Source organism: Lacerta agilis, chromosome 5, assembly GCF_009819535.1.
Source record: "Lacerta agilis isolate rLacAgi1 chromosome 5, rLacAgi1.pri, whole genome shotgun sequence".
Taxonomy (NCBI): domain Eukaryota; kingdom Metazoa; phylum Chordata; class Lepidosauria; order Squamata; family Lacertidae; genus Lacerta; species Lacerta agilis.
Window position 1 is genome coordinate 53,939,657 of NC_046316.1, and position 24,635 is coordinate 53,964,291.

A 24,635-nucleotide genomic window follows, 5' to 3' on the forward strand; every position below is an offset into this window, starting at 1 on the left:
ATAAATTACAGGGTTCTTGTTGTTAACAAAATGCATCTGTCCAAAGGACTACATAAAAATAATAAATATTCTGCCATCCCAGCAGTAGTTCTGTGGTGCCAAAAGGGAGCTGCAGTTTTGATTTCTATTGTTTCAGAATTGAGTGGCTTGAAGCATAGAGACTGCGTAGGAATATGCTTATGCCCTCACAGAATTATGTGATCAAACTCACATTGCCATGCTAACTTGGCATTGTTCACCTAAAAGCAAGAAGCTTATCATAATCTGTAGCCTCCTGACTCTCATCTGAAAGGAATAACACTGGAGGGTTAGTGCCAGCCACAGTTTTGTTTGTGTGTGTCTGTCTCATGCCAGTTTTGGCCCATAATTTTCCCAGCTGGCTTTATTTATCCTTTCTTACAAGATTGGAGAGGCAGATATTTAAGAACCTTTCTTGCACAGAAAGCCCTCTTCTTGCTTGCTACTTAATTAGCACTTGTTTATGACACAGCCTCTGATTTGATTTTTAAAACAAATTGCACAGTAAAGAAGCTGATATTTAAACTGTATGGTAACCATGGCTCCAGCTGTGATTCAAATATTGTAAGCCTTCAGGGGTTGTATTAGGCTTAGAAAATAGGAACTGAGGTCTGTAATTTAATGTCTGTCTTTTAAAGGCTTCATTTTTATATTTATTTTTTAGGGGAAAACAAATGCATTCCATAGAATTTAAAATATTGACTCATTCTGAGAAAACAGCCTTTTCAGACCTCACTAGAGACCGCTAGATCCATTAAGTTAAAAATGGAAGAAGGGGTAAAGGAAGGTAATAAAACAAAAAGTCAGTTAAAGATTGCAGGGAAAAGATGGCCAGTTTGAAATCAGAACGAGCTAATGACTTTAGTACATCGTGGGAGGGAGACCGTTGAGAAGGCAGCCCTAGAAATAGGCTACATATTAAATACAATGTTTCGGTTGCAGCAGCACATTACAAAATTGGAATTTGGCAGGTGTTAGGCTGGGTAATACTGCATGATGGGGTGGGGAGGGTTCCCATGGGATCATGCTTGTAAAACTTGTATAGAATGGTTGCATCTTGTAGCAAATTCCATAACTGTGAACTGTATGAAGAAGTACTTCACGCATGCAGTGGGATTTCTCCTTCCTCTCCTTCTTCCTGCAGCCCTCCATATGCTCCTGAAAGCTGCTCCAGAGGGGATCTCAACCCTCCATAACAGATTTTGAGGATTTGCTGAGGGTGGAGAAGGTGAAATTCTGTTGTGAGAATGCAAGTCTGTACCAGTCACATATGGACAGCATCAGACACAATACTGATGCCTTTTTAAACTGTTTAGCTTCATTAGTTGACTCTTGGTTCTGCTATTATGAGAGATGCATATTCACTTTCTACCCACTGTGCCTAATTTTATATACTTCTATCATGCTTTTTTTTTAAAAGCTCCAAATATCATAACTTTTCTTCACAAGAGAGTTGCTCTGGCTGCTGGATATTTTAGGCTGCCCTTTTAAAACTACTTTTCCAGGTCTGCAACATCCTTTTTGATGTGTGGTGACCAGAACTATACACAGTGTTCCAAATGTGGCTGCACCATAGATTGGTATAACAGCATTTTGTTGTTGGCCGTTTCATTTTCAGTCCCTTTTCCAATGATCCCTAACACGGAATGCACCTTTTTTCACATCTGCTACACACTGGGTCGACATGTTCATCAAGTTATCTGCTAAGTCCCGATGCTCTCTTTCCTGGTCCGTTGCTGCCAATTCAGACCACATTAGTGCATTTGTTTATTTAGAAGCTTTTCTAAACAGCTTAATATTTTCAAAATCTCTTAAGTGCTGTACACTATGTGCAATATAAAAACAATATCCATTAAACCAAAAACACAAACTAAAAACAATGAAACAATATAAAAAGTAAGTAATACAGAGATTCAGGGGATTTGCATACATAAACCTCATGGGTCAGGGAAAGCCTGAGCAAAAAGATGTGTGAAGCAACTGAAGTTGCTGCTTCACGTATGGTAGAGGGAAGGGCAACCCACAGAATAGGGGCAGCAGCAGAAAACGCCCATATTTTGCTCACCACCCTTCCTCATTCCCTCTCAGAAAGAAGATCATCCATTTGAGTGACCAGGGCCGATTCTGTCCCAAGTGTATATGTTAAGTTAGGTTTTTTTGTCCCATTGTACATCATTTTACACTTGCTTACACTGAACTGTGTTTGCCGTTTTAATGCCTGCTCATTCTCTGTATGTTGTGGAACATCTGGAATATATTCTAGAATTTACAATCAATACCCAAGGAGCTCTGGATAAGCCTGCTAAGCCTTATTATTGCCCTGCCTGAACTTAATAAGTGTGTCTTGGAATGCATATAACTATTGGCTGTGCAGTTTAGGGAAAGGTGCTGCCCTGGGCTCCTTCAGAAGGAAGGGTAGGATATAAACTTAATTAATAATAATAGTAATAAGAATAGGTGGGGGAAACTGTTAAGGAAGCTTGCCTGCCTTTTCTGGTCTTCTCATTGAGAATTCTCTCACAAGCTTCCAAGGAACCCCCAGGGTTCTTCAGAACACATTTTGAACAATCACTATTCTAAACTGATGCTCTGTGAGTTGTGCTCTTCAAGTAGAATTCCCACATCAAAAAGTGGCTCTAATTGTGGTTATCCTGCTTGCATAGAGTTTTAGATCAGGCATGTCAGAAGAAAATGAAGGGGTTTGGTGCTGTATAGGCTCATATATGCATCCTTTAACAAAAAAAGGCTGTAAGGAACAAGCACGTAGCTGCTTGAACCCCTTACCCTTTCCAGCAATAGGCTGGGAAGAGGTCAGATTTTCTCAGGATGAAGACGAAGTTGTACATGTATGAAGTAGATTGGAGGGATATGGCCATCACCTAAGAAATTCTCCTTAAGTAGCGTGCATACAATGATCCCTATCCATGGTATGTGAATTACTGTATTTTTCCATGCACAAGACAATTTTTATTTTGCTTATTTTTGCTTTAATAATTTGCTTTAAAATGTTAGTCAAAAATTGGGGGTCGTCTTATCCACGGATGGTGAATGTGCAGGTTTTTTTTATTTTTTTAAAAAAACACTACTTATCTTCCCACGGCTGCCATGAAGAATCTATCCAAAAAAGCTTAATGGACGATCTCGGGTGTCGGTGGGCCACGCTATAGCTGTATTACATGTGTTAATTGTTTTAGAGATGTTTACCTGCGCAAAATCCTGTGTGAGTTGGGCATTCTTTATATTCTTTCTTTTCCTAAGGTTCTATTATTTATGCTATATAGAGTAGCAGCCTCCCTGCAATTCCCCTGAAGAATGCATCTTTATGTGTATGGCTGAGAGTGTGTTTGGTGTTTTCGTTCACCTGGAAATAAGGATAGGCTAGCCAGGTCTCAATGTAAAAGGAGGTCTCTTATGTCTATTCTCTCCTAGCCCAGAATACACATGCCTAAAGATGGATTCCAACTTACATCTTCTGGATACCAAGCATGGCTAAAGCAGGTTGGACTGTGTTACTGTTTCTCATCTCTTGTGAGGGCTTGCACCAGAAAACTTGTGTTTGTTTCATTGGTCAAGTACACATACAGTTCAATACCCTCATGGTGCTGTGTAATCAGATATTCACTACATCTATATATTTGTGAGTGTTGTATGTCTGCATGTTGTGTGCATCTCCTGTTTGCACTTCTTGTGAGTAAAAGTTCAAACAAGGATCATCAGAAGGGAGAGTGGGGCAATGTATAGCAAGATCTGCAGCAACAACTCAAATTGCTGAATTAAAATTAGCCTTCAAATGTGAAGGTCTGTGGTGGTGGTAATAACAGGGAGGCCAATGGGTTAATACACAGGAGGCTTGCATCTAGAGCCTAATTCAGATTTGATTGGGTAAAACAAGTGTGGACATTTGCTCGCATCCCATAACAATCCTGCAGTTTGACACAATCTGACACTATTGGGAGTCCCTGCTCAGATGTGGTCTGGCGCTATATTACTTTGGTGATTATTAAAGGCCAAGCTTTAGATGTTTCAGCAGCCTGGCTCTAGCAATTGCTGTCAACATCTCAAAACAAATCTAGTATAACAATTCTCCCAAAAGAATCTTGTTTTCAACTTTGCATGTATGACACATGCACACTCATGGCACATCTGTATCTTTGTGGGGAAATGTAACATCCTTGAAAAGTAGAAATGAAAAGTTGCTTCATTGTAGGAAGATGGAACGATTGTGTCATGGTACTAACAAATGAGAACAATGCAGCTAAGCTGCATCTGGTTGTTGTGGCAACTACAGTTTTGAAGGCGACTGTTGGAATGAAAGTCTCTCTGGTGCTCTGCGCCTAATGAAACAAATGGATAAAGAACTCCTTGAACTGAGTAGGAGAAAATAAAATAATGAAACCTGAAGTTTTAAGTGGGAGGAGAGAATCTTGGGGTGTCTCATTTTCTTTGCTCTGCAAGCAGCCCAGCAGCTCAAGGACTAGTTTATTTTATGCACAAAACATTTTGGTTTGTTACAGAGAGATCAGCAAAGAAATATGAGATCCCTTCCTCGAAGAAAATAAAACAGGAAACCTTATACTGTACACTGTAGTAGGTCTTTAGTTTCATCTGCATACCACCTCTAAACTATTAGTAACGTACAAGACTGTTTGCAACAAGAGCTCAGGTGAGGGTGCTAGAATCTATCCCTAGTGCAATAGAAAGCAAGATCATTGTTGAAATAGATTTGTTCATTTCTGTGCAGGACCTTGGCTCGGAGAATTGCTAAGAAATAGATTCTGTCCTACGTAGTTCCCCTTCTCTTTTTCTTAAAGGCTTCTTTTGCCGCTACCACTTGAAATCAGAACCTCAATCTGCTCATTACTTTTCATCTTGACTGAAGTACTCATGTTGTCTTTGCATTTACTGACCTAATTACCATACTACTTGCCCAGGCAATATTATATTGAAATATATGAATGGGTAGTACTTAGCTTTTCCCTCCCTCCCTCCCTCCCTCCCTCCCTCCCTCCCTCCCTCCCTCTTCTCTGTTGCAAACTGTTAGGGACCTATTCAGTTTCATCCATTCCTTTAATGCTTTGCCAATGTGCATGAGTTGCTGGCCCAAACTTGTACAGTGGAACCTCGGGTTACATACCGTCCTCCTTACGAACGCTTCAGGTAATGAGCTCCGCTAACCCGGAAGTAGATGCTCCTGGTAGCGAACTTTGCCCAGGGATGCGAGTGAAAGTTGTGTGCCAGCAGCACGGCGGCAGCGGGAGGCCCCATTAGCGAAAGTGGGCCTCAGGTTAAGAACGGTTTCAGGTTAAGAACGGACCTCCGGAATGAATTAAGTTTGTAACTGGAGGTACCACTGTAATATATATAACCATTTCCCCTTTAAAATGTACTGCATATGTATTTTGGATTTGTGGTAAAACCTTAAAAGTGCTTAATACAATGTTCAGTGCACAATTTAGAACAGAATATGTACTTTACCCATTTTTTAAAAAAGGATTTGGCATTCATCCAGCAAAGGCAGTGACTCATCTACCATCACCAGGTATTAAATGCAGTCTTACTGGGGAATTATTTTTCTAGGCACAGATGCAGTTGCACCTTTAGGACCTGCAGAGTTTGTGTGTGTGTGTATAGGTTGAAAATGTGGGGAATAAATGGGTTGGGATATGAAACTGCTTGCTGTATTTCAGGAATGTTTTCAGTAGTGTTGAAAAGTCCCCCCTGCTATTTGAACTGTTTTATCAGCAATGCCAACCCAATTTTAATCTCTTCATTTCATGTAGCCTTTTTCTATATGGGTGTGCTGCCTCCTTTCCTAGGGACACAAATGGCGCTGTGGTATAAACCACTGAGCCTCTTGGGCTTGCCGATCGGAAATTTGGCAGTTTGAATCCATGTGATGGGAGGAGCTCCCATTGCTATTTTCCAGCTTCTGCCAACCTAGCAGTTAGAAAGCACACTAGTGCAAGTAGGTACCACTGCAGTGGGAAGGCAAACAAACAGTGTTTCTGTGCACTCTGGCTTCCGTCAGGGTGGTCCGTTGTGCTAGCCACATGACTCAGAAAGCTGTCTGTGGACAAACACCGGCTCCCTCGGCCTGAAGCAAGATGAGTGCTGCACCCCATAATTGCCTTTGCCTGGACTTAACCATCCAGGTGTCCTTTACCTTTACCTGCCTTACCTTACCTCTCCTTCTCTCAGTTGGCTTGGTTTGCCCCCAGTCATGTGAACAGATATGGTTGGTCACAAAGGGAAAACAATGGCAGAAAACAATATTGGAAAAGGGTGAATATTATCACAGTTAAAAGGTTTGCCAGGAAATCTTCCTGACCTCCCCCTCCCCTTGCTGTTTTCAGCTCTAAAACGGAAACAGTGGAATATTTAAAACAGCCCTAGGTGGAAAAGGTTTACATTTGCTTGGAAGTATTAACTGTGGTAATACAACCTCTGACACTGCAGTGGCAGCATTTGTCAAGTTAAATGGTTATAGGACTAATGTCAGTTGTCTATGTTACCTGAATTGCTTAACAGTGCACCTGAATAACAGAGATGGTACATCTTACACTGCCTAAAAACACCTTAATTTTAAGTGGAGCTAAATCATCCTCTAAACATTTTGGGTGATGTTTCAGCTCATCTAGATGCATATGATTGTTTATCTTAGTTCATCTGAAAGTACAGAGAGAATTAGCATTTCTTTCTTAACCTTGACTGGTCCTTTAGCAGTTGGAAAAACTTGGCTTGTGTGCAACCCCCAGTGTCATCGCAGCAGTCTCTTGTCATGGCTGTGGAGTTTCCCGTTTGTATTGCACACTCTTGATATTGTGCCTGGCTTAAATGAAATGCATAAAATGCTCCTGTAAAAGTATATTCATTTGATCTTAAAACAGTTTGTGTTACAAATAAGATGAAGGAAGATGGATTTTTGGGAGACTGGACACAGTCTGATGTTAAGGACAAAAGATTATAATATTGAATGTAGGCAACTCTGCACAGGTTCTGTTCAATTATTATTCCCCAATTTAAGCAGCTGAAATTGTGCAAATCTAACCTGCTTAATTTTTAAATAAAATTGTCAGTTTTTTAAATTGACGTTTATATAGCATGTGTCCAGTCTTGCAAAAAGCCAAGGAAGAATGTGTTGCCCAAGTTAATACTGGGTTTGGTGACTTCTTCCTCATAGATTATTATTTAGCAAGCTTATTCCTGGGTGGTGGCTTCAAACATGCCAGAAGTTTGCAGGATGTTCACAGTTGATCATCAAGCTTGCTAGAATTTGTCTAGCTTCTGGACCCATACAGGGATTGGACTGCCAAGGTCACCTTGGCGGACAACGTTTGCCAGCTAATGGATTTTGACCTTTATTCTTCTGGATCTCACAGCAGTGTTTGATACTGTTGACTTGATATCCTTCTGGACCACTTGTCAGGACTGAGGGTCAGCAGCACTGTATTACAATGGTTAACTTGCTCCAGAAGGTGATATAAAGAGAGATATTGTGGGGTATCCATTTTATGCTGTTTATTATACAGTGTATAACAACTATGTAAAATCACAGGGAGAGGTTGCTTGGCATGTTGTAATGCTGATGATGTCCAGCTTTATTTCTTTTCCTTCAATCCCAGTCATCCTGATGGATTGGATGATAGCAAATAAACTGAAGTTCAGACTAGTTGAGTTGGAGATGCTGGTATGGATGGTTCTGTTAATGTGGGGGGATAGGTGAATGACCTGTTGTGGACCAGGTAGCATCCCTCTGAGGAGCGGATCAGCAGTCAGGAGATCTGGACAAAGCATTCCTTCTTGACTTTATGGTGGCATCTGTTGCTAGGAATACCTTTTACCAGCTCTATCTGGCTTGGCAGTTTATCCTGGGGTATGGGTGTGTGGGTGTTAGATTGGGCTAGTGTAATGCAATCCTTGTGGGCTTTTTTACTCATTCAGAAAATTCACCTGGTACAGAATGTGGTGGCCAGGGTAATAATAATAATAATAATAATAATAATAATAATAATATATTTATACCCTCCCCAGCCACTCTGGGTGGCTTCCAACAAAATCTTAAAATACAATAATCTATTAACCATTCAAAGCTTCCCTAAACAGGACTGCCTTCAGATGTCTTCTAAAAGTCTGGTAGTTGTTTTTCTCTTTGACATTAAGAACTGGGTGGGGGAAGAACATAATATGAGGACTCAAAGAACTGAACTGGCTTCCAGTTTCTGAGCTGAATTCAACATGTTGACAGTTTAAAAATCATAAATGGACTAGATACAAGATGCCAGAAGTAATAAAAAAGAGATCTACTGTAGTTCCTAAATTTAAAAAAATGTATTCTGATTTAGGTGGCTACAAGAGCACATCCTTTCCTAAGTGGTTTCCCCTCTGGAATTCCTTGCCATTTTCCAGAGGCTGATGAAGATACCTGTTCAAACACACAAGACTTTATGGTATGAAATGGTTGTGAAACAGTAGATGCTGCTGCTTGATGTATTTATTGTTGGCTCTTACTGTTTTTTGTTCTTAAAGTAGCTTACATAAACAATCATATTCCTAAAGGATGGGTTGAAAGCCACACTGAATTACCTGAAGTCTCTTAGTTACTTCTTGTGGCATATGGGGGTTAAGTGACCAAGTAAATCTCACTGGATTCAAGAATCTGAATGGAACCTAAAGCTTTTTGCACTGGTGCGAAAGGGAGTGGTAACGAAATGGTTAAATAATGTGTCGGAATAAGGAAGTTTGGGTCTTGTTCTTGACTCAGATGTTGGCTTGCCATTGACCTCCAGAAAAGCAATTAACCTTTGTCCTTCTATAAAGGGAAAGGCAGTTATAACAATAATATAGGCACCCTGTTGTTACCACAGAGACCAGTATAGAATAAAAAGGATTTCTTTGTAAAAAGACTAGATAGGAATACTTACTCTTTTTTCCTGTTTAGCATCATCCAGTTGAGCCCTTTAATTGTTCTTGTTTGTTTTCTTCTGTAATCCCCACTAACATACAGCATCTTTGAGATTAGGCTATATCCTAATGTTCTCTGTGTTTTTAAACTAGTAAAGAGTTAAAAGGTGATTAAGAGAAGGACCCCTATTGCATCACAGAAGTGTTATAGAGTATATACAGCTTGTTTGGGTGATGCTTATAGCATGAAGAGCCAAAGTGAGGGTGTGATTTCTATGTAAGGACAAGGGGGAAAGTGGGGTGCCACAATTCTATGCATTCTGTCATAAACAGTTTGAGAGCACTTTTTAGCTATCTGTTGATTACCGTAGTTCCATTCTGAAAGCCTTGCATTTAAATTCTGCACCAGATCCTGTTTCCCTTATATGTGCTCCACTTGCATTGGGTTGCCAAGGTTCTTAAATGTCTTTAAATGTGCTGTATATAATTCTAGATGTTCACTTCTGAAAATCCTAATCTCATTGTTAAATATCTAGATACAACTTTTTGGGGGACTGAAGAATTATTTCCCACTTTTAGGCACCACAGTGGATTTTTCAGACTTGGTTAGGTTTTATAAGATTACTTGTTAATACTGCTGATATACGTTTTGATATTGTGCTTCTGTAGAAAATAATTAACATTGATTAAAATAGGAAAATCAGAAGTACCTTGTCACCCAGGTATCTAATGGGTTCATTCTGGTGATACTGAAGTGTTTGAAGTATTTTTTCCACCTCTGCATTCAAGGTTAATGGATACTTAATAGTAATGAATAAATTACTCCTCTTTTTGTTTTTTATAGATTGAGGATTTGCTCTGCCATTCACCAAAAACTGGCTACTGTTTTTATCCCGTTCTGAAGCTGTAAATTTAGCACTGTTGACTTCCATTTTAGGATTTAAAAAAAATGGAATAGATCTTCCTGTGCTTCTTAAATTCTTTTGTGTAATGCTGACTTGACCAAGCTATTGCTTTCCTTTCCTTGTTACAATAGTTCCAAGTAGCACATTTTAAAAAATCTTACTTTACAACACTCTGGGGTTGTGCCTGCAGTTCAGCCTGTGATTTTCCCATTTGTCAATGGGACTTAATCCTATGCATGACTACCCAAAAGAAAGTCCCATTCAATAACAGCATAATCCTGTACATGTTTACACAGAATGGTCTAAAACAGTTCATTAAGTGGTCAGTCTGTGAGTGTTTAGAAAAGAATGCTGCGATTACAAAGAGCCAGGATGGGTTCCTCAAGAGCAAGTCATGCCAGACTAACCTTATTTTCTTGTTTTGTTGATAGAGCTACTAGTTGGGTAGATGAAAGGAATGTTGTAGACATGGAATATCTTGATTTGAGCAAAGATTTTGACAGTATCCTCTATTTCTTGTTGGCAAGACGATAAAATGTGGGATAAACAATGCTACCATTATAGTTGACTGATGGACCATACTCAATTAATGCTCATCGCTGGCTCCATAGTAGCTCGGAGAGAAGTAACATGTGGGGTGCTGCAGAATTCTGCGCTGGTCCACTGTTGTTCAACATCTTCATTAATGACTTGGACAAAGGAATAGTGAGGAATGTTCATCAAATTTGCAGATGACAAAAAATTGGAAGGGTAGCTTATCTCACTTAGAAGACAGAAGTAGAATTCAAGATGAACTTGACATGATGGAGAATTGGTCAAAGACAAACATGCATTTCAACAGGTAGATGTAAAGTTCTGCATTTAGGTAGGCAAAATTAGGCACAAGTACAGCATGGATGACATCTGGTTTGATGGCAGTACATGTGAAAATGATCTAAAGATTTTAGGAGACCATAAGCTAAATATGAGCCAGCAATTCAGGTTTTCAGCTGAAAAGGCAAAGGAGTTTTAGGCTGCATCAATAGAAGTATAGTGTCTAGACCTTGAGAAGTAAAATCTGTTTTGGTTTGGTCAGACCTCACCTAGAATAAACTCCTTTTCTGGATACTGCAGTTTGAGAAGCAACTTGACAAACTGAAACATGTACAGAGGAGAGTGACATAGGTGACAAACAGCCTGAAAATGAAGTCCTATGAAGAAAAATAGAAGGAATTGGGTTCGTCTGAAGAAGAGGTTATTAAGAGGTGAAGAGAGACCCTCTTTAGATATTTGAAAGGCTCTCCTATGTAGATTATGGTACTCCCCCCAGTCCCAAATTGATCCAGTGGGTGGAATCTGAACCAACAGGTACAAATTACAAGAAAGACCATTTTAGCCGAAGACTAGGAAAAACTTCTAATGGTATGAGCTGTTCAACAGTGGAATAGGCTGTCTTGGAAGTTGTTGGACTCTCCTTTTGTTGGAGGCTTTTAAGCAGAGACTGGGTTGCCATCTATTTGGGATGCTGTAGTCATTTTGTTCCTTCATCAGCAGGTTGTTGGCCTAGATGACTGAGTTCTGTTCCAATTTGTATGGGAGGAATTCAGTGTAGTGCTAAAGAGATGATTCCATCAGTGGAATCTTTTTAGCTTTCCAGACAGAACAGTCTCCCTCTCCCGGCATACTGTTCTGGAGCCCAATTTGGGGGTGGGGGTGGAGTGAAGAGCAAGACCTAGTGCTGGCTTGCACTAGTGGAACTCAGTTGAATCCGGCCTATGATTCTATATCCAACTGTGTTCCATGCGACTCACTCCTTGGTAAGTGTGTTTAGGATTACAGTTTTCCTTTGAGGCAAGACTGTAAAGGGCCACATCCTTAAATGCATAAACTGGTGGTCTCTATGCAACTGAGGTTTGGATGATAGTTTATAATTATACAATAAGATGCTCTTCAAAGTTTTGCTTCCCCTTTCCCCGTGAAGCTTCACACGCAGGGGATGCAACTCACACCTCAGTGGAATTTACTAAATAATATTTTAAAATATCTTGGCATAGAAGAGTCATGCTGAAAGGAGCCAAAATAATTACTAATTTGATAAGCTAAGCCTGGCAGGTAATTTTGTCAGACAAGGTAAAGCCCTGTCATGGTTTATCTATCCCATGACAGAGAGAATGCAAAAGAATACAAGGTCAAGTTGCAGTGATATAGGAGTTTGGATGGGTAGTCTGAACTCCAAATTAATTTTGGCAGTACTCTTTGATTCGGAAATTGAGCAGTGCAGTGACAAAATAAATTTCAGATGACAATTGCTGTTTAGTTAAGGCACTTGGGAAAATTTGGGGAAAGTAGGGGTTATTCTTTGCTGAACACCACTAACTTTGCACATAGTTGGAGTTCAAGAAAAACTGTATTTAATTTGTGAGGGAGGGAATGTCTTGCATACCACTGTAGTGACTGAGAGAAGTTGTCCTTGGAATTCAAACATGACGTGTGGATGGAGAATGCTAATGCCATCCATATATATGCTAGCCTGTTATAATAAAAGTACAGTGCAAATTATAAAAACTAACAGCCATATGACACCTTAAAAGACTAACAATTATAGTTTGCTAGACTATAAGATGCCAAATGACTTTTTTTTGCTGCAACAGTCTAACTTCAATGACTTTCTGGAAATTCTGAAATTGGAACCTGTTCCATGTAGGATCCTTTGCTTAGAAAACAAAATAGAGTGAAAAGTGCTCTGGCATGGAAGATGTAGATTGTGTTCTTTCAAGGAGCGCAAGAAGTCTGCAAATAGTGTATTGCACAAGAAGAAGCTGACAGAAAAAAAATACTTCAGAACAAACTAAAGAGGCTCTTAAAATAATATTTAGTGGCAGTATAAATCAGTGATTTTATCACATAATAACCCAAGTCTGTCCTCAAAATGCTGGTGCTGTTAAAAACAAAAAGGTACGTATTTCTATTTAGGTTGGGAGTGTTGGCCATAGCAGCTTTTGTGGAGATGGTGTTCCTAGAAATTAATTTAATAACAAAAGAAGAATTGATACCAATCCCTTTGTTAGCATTACTGGGCATATGGGATGAGCCCAAGTGAAGATGGTTTGGACGAATAATTGAGTCTATATTTTTTGTTAGCCCCCAGGATTGTTATCACAAGAAGGTTTAATCAGGATTTTTGTTATAGTCAAATCTGTTCCATAGCTATTGCTGAAAAATTAACTCAAAATTAAGATATGCTAGTGGACAAACAAAAAAAAGATTCATTTTCAAATGTGCAGTAAGAATTTATTTTATGTACATTAATAATGCTAACAATGTTCAAATGGCTCCTGTGAGATATGCTACTATACTGAATTCTAAGTAACTTCTCAGCTTTAAGTAACAATATTGTAAGACTTGGAGGACATTATCCTGATATTTATATATCAAACAAATCTTTTCAGAAAAGTTACTGTCCCACAACACCAAGGATAATAATTATTTTTCCCAGGGATTGTGAGTGAAACAACTCAATTTGCATTTTTGGGGTGTGTGAATGTTTTAATTTTAATGTAATTGTAGTGCATTGTCTTTTTTTTCATTATTCTTATGTATTCTTTTATGTTGTTGAAGTATATGTTCTTGCTTAAATAAATAAAAAAGATTTAAAAAGAAATGGTTGTTTTGTGAAAATTATGTATTCATTTCCTCACTTGTTGCAGAAGACAACAAGAGACCTATTGGGTGTTCATTCTGCCACATGATATTAATTGTGGCAGAGGAAGTGGGGGCAAGGATGTTTGCCATGCCCCATCAGTTCTACTCCAGTTGTCCTCTGTGAGGTGGAGGGCAATCATATCTCACTGGTAGGGTTCTAACATTTGCAGGGAGCCTACAACATCAGAGCAGCCCCACAGCTGCAAACAGCCATCTTCCAGTTTAACAGGTAACATGACGGAGGGAGTTGGAGCATCTTCACTTTGTTGCAAGTGGTTGATAGCCAGGTACAAAATGCATCTGGTGCCTGGCGAATTTCACACATTGGTATTTAATTATATATATATTCAAGTGCAGTATATATGCTAATTGTGTATATTAAAAAATGTTAACTATATTGCAAACACACTTAAGATATTGAAATTTAATTCAGTGTATGGCCCTTTGGTTCTGTGTCGATGTACTCTTGCGGCCCACTTGGTCTGAGAGATTGGACCGCCCTGTTCTAGAGGTTGATTCCTCTTTGAGTCTAAGGTGTGGGTAATGCATGGCCTTCCAGATGTTGCTGAACTCCAGCTCCCATAATCTCTGGCAATTGGCCATGCTTGCTGGGGCTGATGGAAGTCGTAGCTTGTCAACATCTGGAGGGCACAATGTCTTCCTCAGCACCATTTAGACCAGGTGTGGGGACCAGGTCTAAAAGGTGCTGAGGGAGACTAAAGCATAACTCAGATCAAGTGGCGATAACAATTTGGGGTAGGTCAGTAGGATAGAAACACTGATTCTATTATCTTCCCTGATGAGCAGCTCTGAACACACCGTGGTTTGCATTATTTCTTCTGGGGTTTGTTTTGTTTTGGGGTTTTTTTACTCTGTAGTTGACATGGGTGCAAGCAGGAGATATTGTCAATCACTATTTCGGTGATAAACAATGTGGTCCTTGTTTGTGGAGCTGTCAGTGCAGTAGTGAGTTTTTGAAGCACACAGCTTGACCAAGAGTTCTGAGAAGTGCCTATTGAGCTTTCTTAGCACTGAGGCAGTAAATGAAGGTGTCCTGTTGGGTCACTTCTCTGATTTACACACATTCTGTTTCTGTTGAAACACCTGAGGCCTTTTGTTTGAGTTTGTGAATAAGCTTCTTTCAGACACCACTAGCAATTTAAAGCCTGTGCTTTCTTTGGGTGGAAGGCAAGAACAGGAATGACGTTTTCCATTCGTAGATTGGTCTTTTAAAAGATAATAAATGTTGCCTCCTTTGAAGAAAAAGAAAAAGCCATACCTCTTGAAGTAAAAATGAATGTTGTTACGTATATGACAAAAATTATGAATCGCTGCATCAAACCTAAGAGTATGAATTAGTTGATGGAAGAAACAGTGTTACCCAATATATGCTACATGTATATGTCTTTACCTCAACTTTCAGGATACTTGTGTAATTATTTCCATGTACTGATACTGATTTCCTTCATAAAAACTTTGGGTATCTTACAGGAAGAGCAGAATTCAGTTTCCTTTAAGGGCTGTGCCACGTTTTGTATGTACATGTAAAAACATTTGTATACACCCATTGTATGTATTTTATATAGATAAATGTGCAAAGAAGCTGGATAGGCCACAGCTCCCCATCTTATGTATCTTATGTCAATCACTATTTCGGTGGCAAACACATGTTGTATGTGGCATGCATCTAAGGACAGAGTCATGAAGAATATTTGAACAAGTGCATATTCTGAAGCTTTAGCATGGAAAGGAACTAAAACGGCATTGGCTCTCCCCCTGCATTTGGGACACAAGACACAGTCCGTTCACTCACCTATTCTTTTCTTATAGAGCACAGTGTGTTACAAGCAGAGAGTATGTGTACCAAAGTGAGGAGCTTGCAAAGCAGATAACTCCAGGTGACTCAAGAAAGTTGTGTTACTTTAGGTTGACTCTTAAAATGCAAGAGTGGAAAACTGCCTCCATTCTCAAGAAAAAAATTGTTTGCAGAATGAAAAAGATTGGAGAGGGTGAATAAATATGCTGGTAGTATGGAGTACAGGATTGGGAATTCCCTATGGCATATTATTACTGAGTGTTGATCTATTTACATTTGCTTTACCAAGAATGAGAGGACAGGTCCCTACCCCAAGGGGCGTACAGTCTCAACATTGACACAAGGGAGGCAACAGATGAAGAGTAAGGAAATGGAGGGAAAGATGAACAGGGTACAAATGTGCGATTACACACACACACACACTTTGGATTTGTTTCAGTAGGGTATTGGCAACAAAGAATCTTATAACACCTTAAAGGCTAACAGATTTATTACCACGTATGCTTTTGTAGACCAGAGGCCACATGATCAAATGTATTATGTGTTCTCTCTGGCTTGCCTGTGGGTGTACAGAGGAAAATTGTAAGCTGTGGGGGTCAAATGGCAATGAATTTCAGAAAAAAGCACTGACAAGTCGGTTAAGTAGGGTATTAAGACTAAAGAATTGTCCCAAAAGCTTCACAGAAGAGGTGAGTTTAAAGGAAGGATCTGAAGGAAGAAATTGGGGTGGGGGGAATCCTCATGTAAGTGTTCTGGGGGCAGTCAGTACTAGGGACAGCAAGGAGAAAAGGGGTTGTTTCAGGAAGCAAGAAGGTTGTAACTTGAAGAGTCAAAGGTTTAGATGGATACAGAAGGATAAAAGTGCAGAGAAATGCAAGGCAAAGTTTTCAAGGTAAGAACATGAAGCTTGTGCAAAAAGCAGGCAGGGTGTTTTTGAGAATTCAAGGAGCGGTGAGATATGTGAATAATTTTTGCAGTAGATGGATACTGGTGGATTAAGGTGACCAGAGAGGAGAAGTTTTCACTAATCAAGGCAAGAGATGACCAGTGTGGAGCAGCATTTTTGCTATGAGGACGAAGAGGGGAGGCCATACTTTGTAAAGGAAGAAGCCACATGATTCTGACTGAATCTTTGGGATCGTCAGGCTCTCTAGTATTTCTGCTCACATTTTCTGCAATCTGTGGAGTATTGATATTACTGGTGACTCTGTGCCAATTCTCAAATTGAAGTTTAAGCCAGAGAACTCTTGAAATATTGATAGCTGACAAGCCTTGTGAAAGTGGATTGTGAAATACATAGTTGATGGGTAGTTCAGTCTTCCCTCATCACCAAGAAATTTAATTGAGAAATTTATTTGAGATAACTGCATGCTAGAAATTACCCTGTTTTTTTAGGGGAAAAGGCTTGGTCTTCCAGTTTGACCTAATTTTTAAACAAGGTTCAAAGTAAGGCTACAAGCTTTATAGCATGTGCTTTTTTCTCTGATAAGTGGGGCTTAAGGTAAAGGTAAAGGGACCCCTGACCATTAGGTCCAGTCACAGATGACTCTAGAGTTGCGGCACTTGCTTTACTGGTTGAGGGAGCCGGCGTACAGCTTCTGGGTCATGTGGCTAGCATGACAAAGCCGCTTCTGGCGAACCAGAGCAGCGCACGGAAATGCGATTTTCCTTCCTGCTGGAGCGGTACCTATTTATCTACTTGCACTTTGACATGCTTTCCAACTGCTAGGTTTGCAGGAGCAGGGACCAAGCAACGGGAGCTCATCCCGTTGCGGGGATTCAAACTGCCGACCTTCCAATCGGCAAGCCCAAGGTTCTGTGGTTTAACCCACAACGCCACCCCAGGTAAATGTACACAGAATTGCAGCCTAAGTAGATTAATTGATATTAATGATTAAAATTTGGCCTACTTGATTGAGACAAAGAAAATGTAGGGCCTCGTATCATGCAAGCCGCACAGATTAGGCTCCATATGCTGTATCTCAGTGTTTTTCAACCTTTTTTGGGCAAAGGCACACTTGTTTCATGAAAAAAATCACGAGGCACACCACCATTGTTGTTGTTGTTGTTGTTCAGTCGTTCAGTCGTGTCCGACTCTTCGTGACCCCATGGACCAGAGTACGCCAGGCACGCCTATCCTTCACTGCCTCTCACAGTTTGGCCAAACTCATGTTAGTAGCTTCAAGAACACTGTCCAACCATCTCATCCTCTGTCGTCCCCTTCTCCTTGTGCCCTCCATCTTTCCCAACATCAGGGTCTTTTCTAGGGAGTCTTCTCTTCTCATGAGGTGGCCAAAGTACTGGAGCCTCAACTTCAGGATCTGTCCTTCTAGTGAGTACTCAGGGCTGATTTCTTTGAGAATGGATAGGTTTGATCTTCTTGCAGTCCACGGGACTCTCAAGAGTCTCCTCCAGCACCATAATTCAAAAGCATCAATTCTACGGCGATCAGCCTTCTTTATGGTCCAGCTCTCACTTCCGTACATTACTACTGGGAAAACCATAGCTTTAACTATACGGACTTTTGTCGGCAAGGTGATGTCTTTGCTTTTTAAGATGCTGTCTAGGTTTGTCATTGCTTTTCTCCCAAGAAGCAGGCGTCTTCTGATTTCGTGACTGCTGTCACCATCTGCAGTGATCATGGAACCCAAGAAAGTGAAATCTCTCACTGCCTCCATTTCTTCCCCTTCTATTTGCCAGGAGGTGATGGGACCAGTGGCCATGATCTTAGTTTTTTTGATGTTGAGCTTCAGACCATATTTTGCGCTCTCTTCTTTCACCCTCATTAAAAGGTTCTTCAATTCTTCCTCACTTTCTGCCATCAAGGTAGTATCATCAGCATATCTGATGTTGTTGATATTTTTTCCGGCAATCTTAATTCCGGTTGGGGATTCATCCAGTCCAGCCTTTCGCATGATGTATTCTGCATATAAGTTAAATAAGCAGGGAGAAAATATACAGCCTTGTCGTACTCCTTTCCCAATTTTGAACCAATCAGTTGTTCCATATCCAGTTCTAACTGTAGCTTCTTGTCCCACATAGAGATTTCTCAGGAGGCGAATGAGGTGATCCGGCACTCCCATTTCTTTAAGAACTTGCCATAGTTTGCTGTGGTCGACACAGTCAAATGCTTTTGCATAATCAATGAAGCAGAAGTAGATGTTTTTCTGGAACTCTCTGGCTTTCTCCATAATCCAGCGCATGTTTGCAATTTGGTCTCTGGTTCCTCTGCCCCTTCGAAATCCAGCTTGCACTTCTGGGAGTTCTCGGTCCACATACTGCTTAAGCCTGCCTTGTAGAATTTTAAGCATAACCTTGCTAGCGTGTGAAATGAGTGCAATTGTGCGGTAGTTGGAGCATTCTTTGGCACTGCCCTTCTTTGGGATTGGGATGTAGACTGATCTTCTCCAATCCTCTGGCCACTGCTGAGTTTTCCAAACTTGCTGGCATATTGAGTGCAGCACCTTAACAGCATCCTCTTTTAAAATTTTAAATAGTTCAGCTGGAATATCATCACTTCCACTGGCCTTGTTGTTAGCAAGGCTTTCTAAGGCCCATTTGACTTCACTCTCCAGGATGTCTGGCTCAAGGTCAGCAACCACATTTCCTGGGGTGTATGACACCTCCATATCTTTCTGGTATAATTCCTCTGTGTATTCTTGCCACCTCTTCTTGATGTCTTCTGCTTCTGTTAGGTCCTTTCCACTTTTGTCCTTAATTGTGGTAATCTTTGTACGAAATGTTCCTTTCATATCTCCAATTTTCTTGAATAAATCTCTGGTTTTTCCCATTCTGTTGTTTTCCTCTATTTCTTTGCATTGCTCGTTTAGAAAGGCCCTCTTGTCTCTCCTTGCTATTCTTTGGAAATCTGCATTCAATTTCCTGTATCTTTCACGATCTCCTTCGCATTTTGCTTGTCTTCTCTCCCCCGCTATTTGTAAGGCCTCATTGGTCAGCCACTTTGCTTTCTTGCATTTCTTTTTCATTGGGATGGTTTTCGTTGCTGTCTCCTGTATAATGTTACGAGCCTCCATCCACAGTTCTTCAGGTACTCTATCCACCAAATCTAAATCCTTGAACCTGTTCTTCACTTCAACTGTGTATTCATAAGGAATTTGATTTAGATTGAATCTTACTGGCCCAGTGGTTTTTCCTACTTTCTTCAGTTTAAGCTGGAATTTTGCTATAAGAAGCTGATGATCTGAGCCACAGTCAGCTCCAGGTCTTGTTTTTGCTGAGTGTATAGAGCTTCTCCATCTTTGGCTGCAGAGAATATAATCAATCTGATTTCGATGTTGCCCATCTGGTGATGTCCATGTGTAGAGTCGTCTCTTGTGTTGTTGGAAAAGAGTGTTTGTGATGACCAGCTTGTTCTCTTGACAGAACTCTATTAGCCTTTGCCCTGCTTCATTTTGATCTCCAAGGCCAAACTTGCCAGTTGTTCCTTTTATCTCTTGACTTCCTACTTTAGCATTCCAATCCCCTATAATGAGAAGAACATCCTTCTTTGGTGTCATTTCTATAAGGTGTTGTAAGTCTTCATAGAATTGATCAATTTCGGTTTCTTCAGCACTGGTAGTTGGTGCATAAACTTGGATTACTGTGATGTTAAAAGGACTGCCTTGGATTCGTATCGAGATCATTCTATCATTTTTGAAGTTGCATCCCAGTACAGCTTTCGCCACTCTTTTGTTGACTATGAGGGCCACTCCATTTCTTTTACGGGATTCCTGCCCACAGTAGTAGATATGATAGTCATCCGAACTGAATTCGCCCATTCCTGTCCATTTTAGTTCACTGATGCCTAGGATGTCAATGTTTATTCTTGCCATCTCATTTTTTACCACATCCAGCTTACCAAGGTTCATGGTTCTTACATTCCAGGTTCCTATGCAATACTTTTCTTTACAGCATTGGACTTTCCTTTCGTTTCCAGGCATATCCGCAACTGAGCGTCCTTTCGGCTTTGGCCCAGCCGCTTCATCAGCTCTGGATCTACTTGTACTTGTCCTCCGCTCTTCCCCAGTAGCAAGTTGGACGCCTTCCGACCTGAGGGGCTCATCTTCCAGCGTCATATCTTTTATATGCCTGTTGTCTTTGTCCATGGAGTTTTCTTGGCAGGGATACTGGAGCGGCTTGCCAGTTCCTTCTCCAGGTGGATCACGTTTGGTCCAAACTCTCCGCTATGACCTGTCCATCTTGACCTGTCCATAGGTTGCCTGAGTAATTCAAGCCCCTTCGCCACGACAAGGCAGTGATCCATGAAGGGGACACCACCATTAGAAAGTGTTAAAAAAATTAACTCTATGCCTATATTGACTATATATAAAATAATTTTTCAATTTTTCCCACGGCACACCAGGCAACATCTCGCGGCACACTAGTGTGCCGCGGAACAGTGGTTGAAAAACACTGCTGTATCTAATATAAAAAAAACCCTTAAAAATGAATTTTCCTTCAAATGTTCCTCAAAACCTAGTAAGCAGTTTGCTTTGGGGTTTTAAATTGCTCTACCTCTTTTGCATAAGGAACTTCAGGCAGCTGACATTGAAAGTACCTGTCTAAAAATTGTGATTTATCTATTAACTCGGTTTTCCACAGGGCTGCAGATCATGGGCCTTGAATTTGTTTATTTTTCTGAACCCTTTTCTGATGTAGGTATAACAATTTCCAAACAAATTATGTTCGTTTGGAAGCTTGACTTAAATGTGTGTTGTCTACTTGCTTTATGGTAAGGTTGAGGAATCTGTGGCTTTCAAGGTCCTGTTGGGCTTCCAACTCCCCTCATACTTGATCACTGGCCATGCTGACAGGGGCTGATGGGAGCTGGAGTCTAACAATATTTGAAGGTCAGCAGGTTCTCCTGGCCTATTCTAAGGCATTTTCAGATAGCAGTTGACACCTTTTAAATGACCTGTAACCATTAGGCTAGCGAGGTTGGTGGAGTGGGAGGAAGACCTGAATCCAGGAAGGCTTCCAGAACGGAAGACAGGTGTACAGCTGGGATAGACCAGATATAGCTGTGGACCTGTTTGTTTCCCACTCCCTTTGATATCTTTTCTTTAAAAAATATATAAAAATACAGCTCAGATGAAGATTCATAAGCAAAATCTCAAGTCATTAATCTCTTGTGGTCCTATCTTTCCACATACGGGTCAACATATGACCAGCTTGGCCAATAAATGTTAGAGAGTTCTTATATTAAACTCCGGTGCTAAAATTGTGTGTCATTTCCAAAGTTTTACTTTTCACTTAACCAGTGCAGGTTATTGAAAACTAGATGTAACTTTAAAAATAGAAAAATTTCCCCCTTCTGGTGGTCTTGCACATCTTTTAGTTTGCATAGAAAGATGAAAAAAATTCTTGTTAAAAAATATCTAAGCAAGGCCAGCTGAGCCATATGGCTGCTGCAGGTTCCTTGTAATCTCCTTACTAATTCATTCTATTCCCCCCCCCCCTTTCCCTTTGTATGCAGTGTGACGTTTCCACCCTTCATTCTGCTTACATGGCGGAATCATTCACCCCATGCTGAATAGTGACTGCATGGGAAAAGACAGCAGGTGAACTGGAGCCCTTATGCTTAGAGCAGGGCAAAAAATATTAATCGATTAATTGGTGTAATGAATTGATATATCTGTAATTGTTAGAAAAGGATGCAGCGTGTTGAGGGCAGATGACATCTGCGTGAATCTCTTTATACAGGCAATATCTTTGAGGCACTTTTCCAAAGAGTAAATTATCTGTGGCATTTGGTTAACAGGAACTATTACCTTCATTAAATACCATTTAAAATATTAACTAAGTTGACATATTGCGCTAGTACACACATAATGCTGCCCATCCCTTGGCTGTGGTTAAGGAAGCTGGAGCAGGCTATGGAATATCAGTATTTTTTCGTCTATAAGACACCCCCATGTATAAGACACCTCTTGTTTTTGGGGACTCCGATTTAAGAAAATGGGGGGGGGGAATCTATCTGTGCATAAGACGCCCCCAAAATTTGGACATTTTTTTTGGGGGGGGGGAATGTAGTCTTATACATGAAAAATACTGTATGGTATATGCTTGCTTCCTTACATTTGTAGAACCATAGAGTTGGAGGAGCCTTTGCAGGCAAACTAGTAATCTCATCCTTCCTCCGCTGCCTGTCTCCAGTAATGTCTTCACAAACCTTAACTTTATTCAGTGCTGCTCATGATTTCAGTCAGTTTTAAACCCTGGTTTGGAGCAAACCTTAGTGTTAACCTACTGTATTTACTCGAGTCTAATGCTCCATTGAATCTAATGCGCACCTCAATTTTCAGAACCTTGAAACCAAAGAAGTATTTGCTGGCTAATGTAAATGTGCCATCGAATCTAATGCACACCTTAATTTTTGCAACATAATTTGGCCAAAAAAAAAGGTGCACATTAGATTCGAGTAAATATGGTAGTTGTAGACATGATGGTGACTAGCTGTGATTAAGACTTGGTGGGGAAGAGGAGGACAAATTTGTACAATTGAGAGCAAGTAGAACACCATGGCTAAGGGACTGGCATGATAAATGCCTACATTAGCTAAAGTAAAACTTGTTTTAATCAGTTAGTTAATTGCTTAAAAATCCACTAAAAGCATTGAGTTGACTACCTTACATTAAGAGATTCTGGTGACCAATGGTATAACATGTCTTCAAGATACTTAATTGAGCTGATGTGATCTTAAGCATGACATATGTGTTGTGTTTCCTATGCCTTCCCACCCTCCCTTCCTGCTTTTCTCTAAAGGGAATATTCAGGTTGGTAATGTGTGGATATGTGGAAGCTACTCCAATCTCTTACGGTCAGCTATAACTCTTCTGAAAACGTCAGCCCCAGAAGTTCCTGTAATCTGTGCCATCCTGTTTCATACAGTCCCATCTCATAGTTGTCCTTTCTCTGCAGTGCTCTATGCCCCGGTCTCTGTGGCTGGGTTGCTCCAACCTGGCGGACAGCATGCCCTCGCTGCGATGCCTCTATAACCCAGGGACTGGCGCACTCACAGCTTTCCAGGTACTCTCTCTCTCTCTCTCTCTCTCTCTCTCTCTGGGTGTGTCTCCTGCTTGTGCTTTTGCTTGCTTTCATTAACTCTTCCATTAGTAGTAGAATTAGTAATAGTAATAGTAGTAGTATTTGCTTCATAGTTGTGTTTCCTTTATGTTGTCCAGACTAATAAATGCCATCCACATCTTGTATAGAACCACAGTTGACCGCTAATGCAACCATGTCAGATACAGATAGAACTGGAAACCTTTTGCTCAGTTCTAGTAAGAATGCTTGGCCCAAAATGCAAGATTGGTTATTACTGCTCACTTTGATCTGGATGTACTACAGTTGATGCCTTAATTTTACTACTCTACATTTAGGGTTGGGGGCTGAGGTGGTATTTGATTATTAAATATGGATAGGAATACACTGACAGTTGGTGCCTTGTATTTAAGCCAGTTGAGCCTCTGGCCTATTGCTGCTGTCATGTACACATACTTTTTCCATCTAGCTGCATGAAAAAGTGGTGATGCTATAGAAGAAAGTAGGGCTTGGGGGGAAATAGAAGCAGAACAGCAAACTTTTGGTCTTTTAATTTTTGCTTCTTTCCACCTACATAAAGTACTTCTGGGGGGTGGTTTTTCTGTTTCTTGGAACTGAGGCTCAAGGGCTTCCTCACTAGTCCCCACCCCCTAGTTCACAAAACCAGTTTTCTTTCTTTCTTTCTTTGAAAAAAAAGATCCAGGCTTTGATTTACCCAGACTAGTTCTATAGGTGGTCAAGTTGTTCTGCTATTCAGGAAATGTGTGTGGCTTGTTCTTTCGGACCTTATCATACGCATATAGAGGATGAGAGCAATTATGCCATTTAAAATAAGAAGAATCCATGAGAATTGTCTTTGATTCCAACCATCAATTCCAATCCATAACACCAAAACAAAAAAAATCCTTCAGCAGGTTTATTGCTGACATATTTTCAAAGAATTTACATCCTGCTTTCCTATCCAGCAATACTTTAAACAGATCATTAAAATACAGTTCCAGATCAGCAGATACAAATGCCAAAGGGGCAAAGTTTTCACTGTTGGTCAAAAGGAAAGCAGAGATAGCAGTTAAGCAGCCTTCTCTCAGGGAGATATTTCTTCATCCTCATCACAACTGAAAAGATCCTGTGTACCTCATGCTGAGTCATGGGGACCTACATATGAAACTGTTGTGCTAAAATCTTTCAGAATTTATGGGAGTGTTGGCAGTTGTCCTTGAAGTAGGGTTACAGACTCCCAATTCATGCCTTTTAGGGGGTCAATATTTGTG

At 40.4% G+C, this 24,635-nt stretch overlaps 1 protein-coding gene across 8 annotated transcripts in view; it reads left to right on the forward strand.

Moving 5' to 3' along the window:
• BTRC (beta-transducin repeat containing E3 ubiquitin protein ligase) overlaps nucleotides 1-24,635 on the forward strand; it is a 129,451-nt gene that overhangs the window by 12,207 nt on the left and 92,609 nt on the right. For 3 of the 8 annotated variants that reach the window (XM_033149826.1, XM_033149828.1, XM_033149831.1), the window contains exon 2: nucleotides 3,448-3,516. The exons of 2 other annotated variants lie outside the window; for them this stretch is intronic. In XM_033149826.1, the coding sequence (XP_033005717.1) occupies nucleotides 3,448-3,516 (69 nt within the window). Of the gene's footprint in view, nucleotides 1-3,447; nucleotides 3,517-23,241; nucleotides 23,350-24,635 lie in introns of all 8 variants that reach the window. 3 more of the 8 variants (XM_033149825.1, XM_033149823.1, XM_033149824.1) reach the window with 2 other exon arrangements.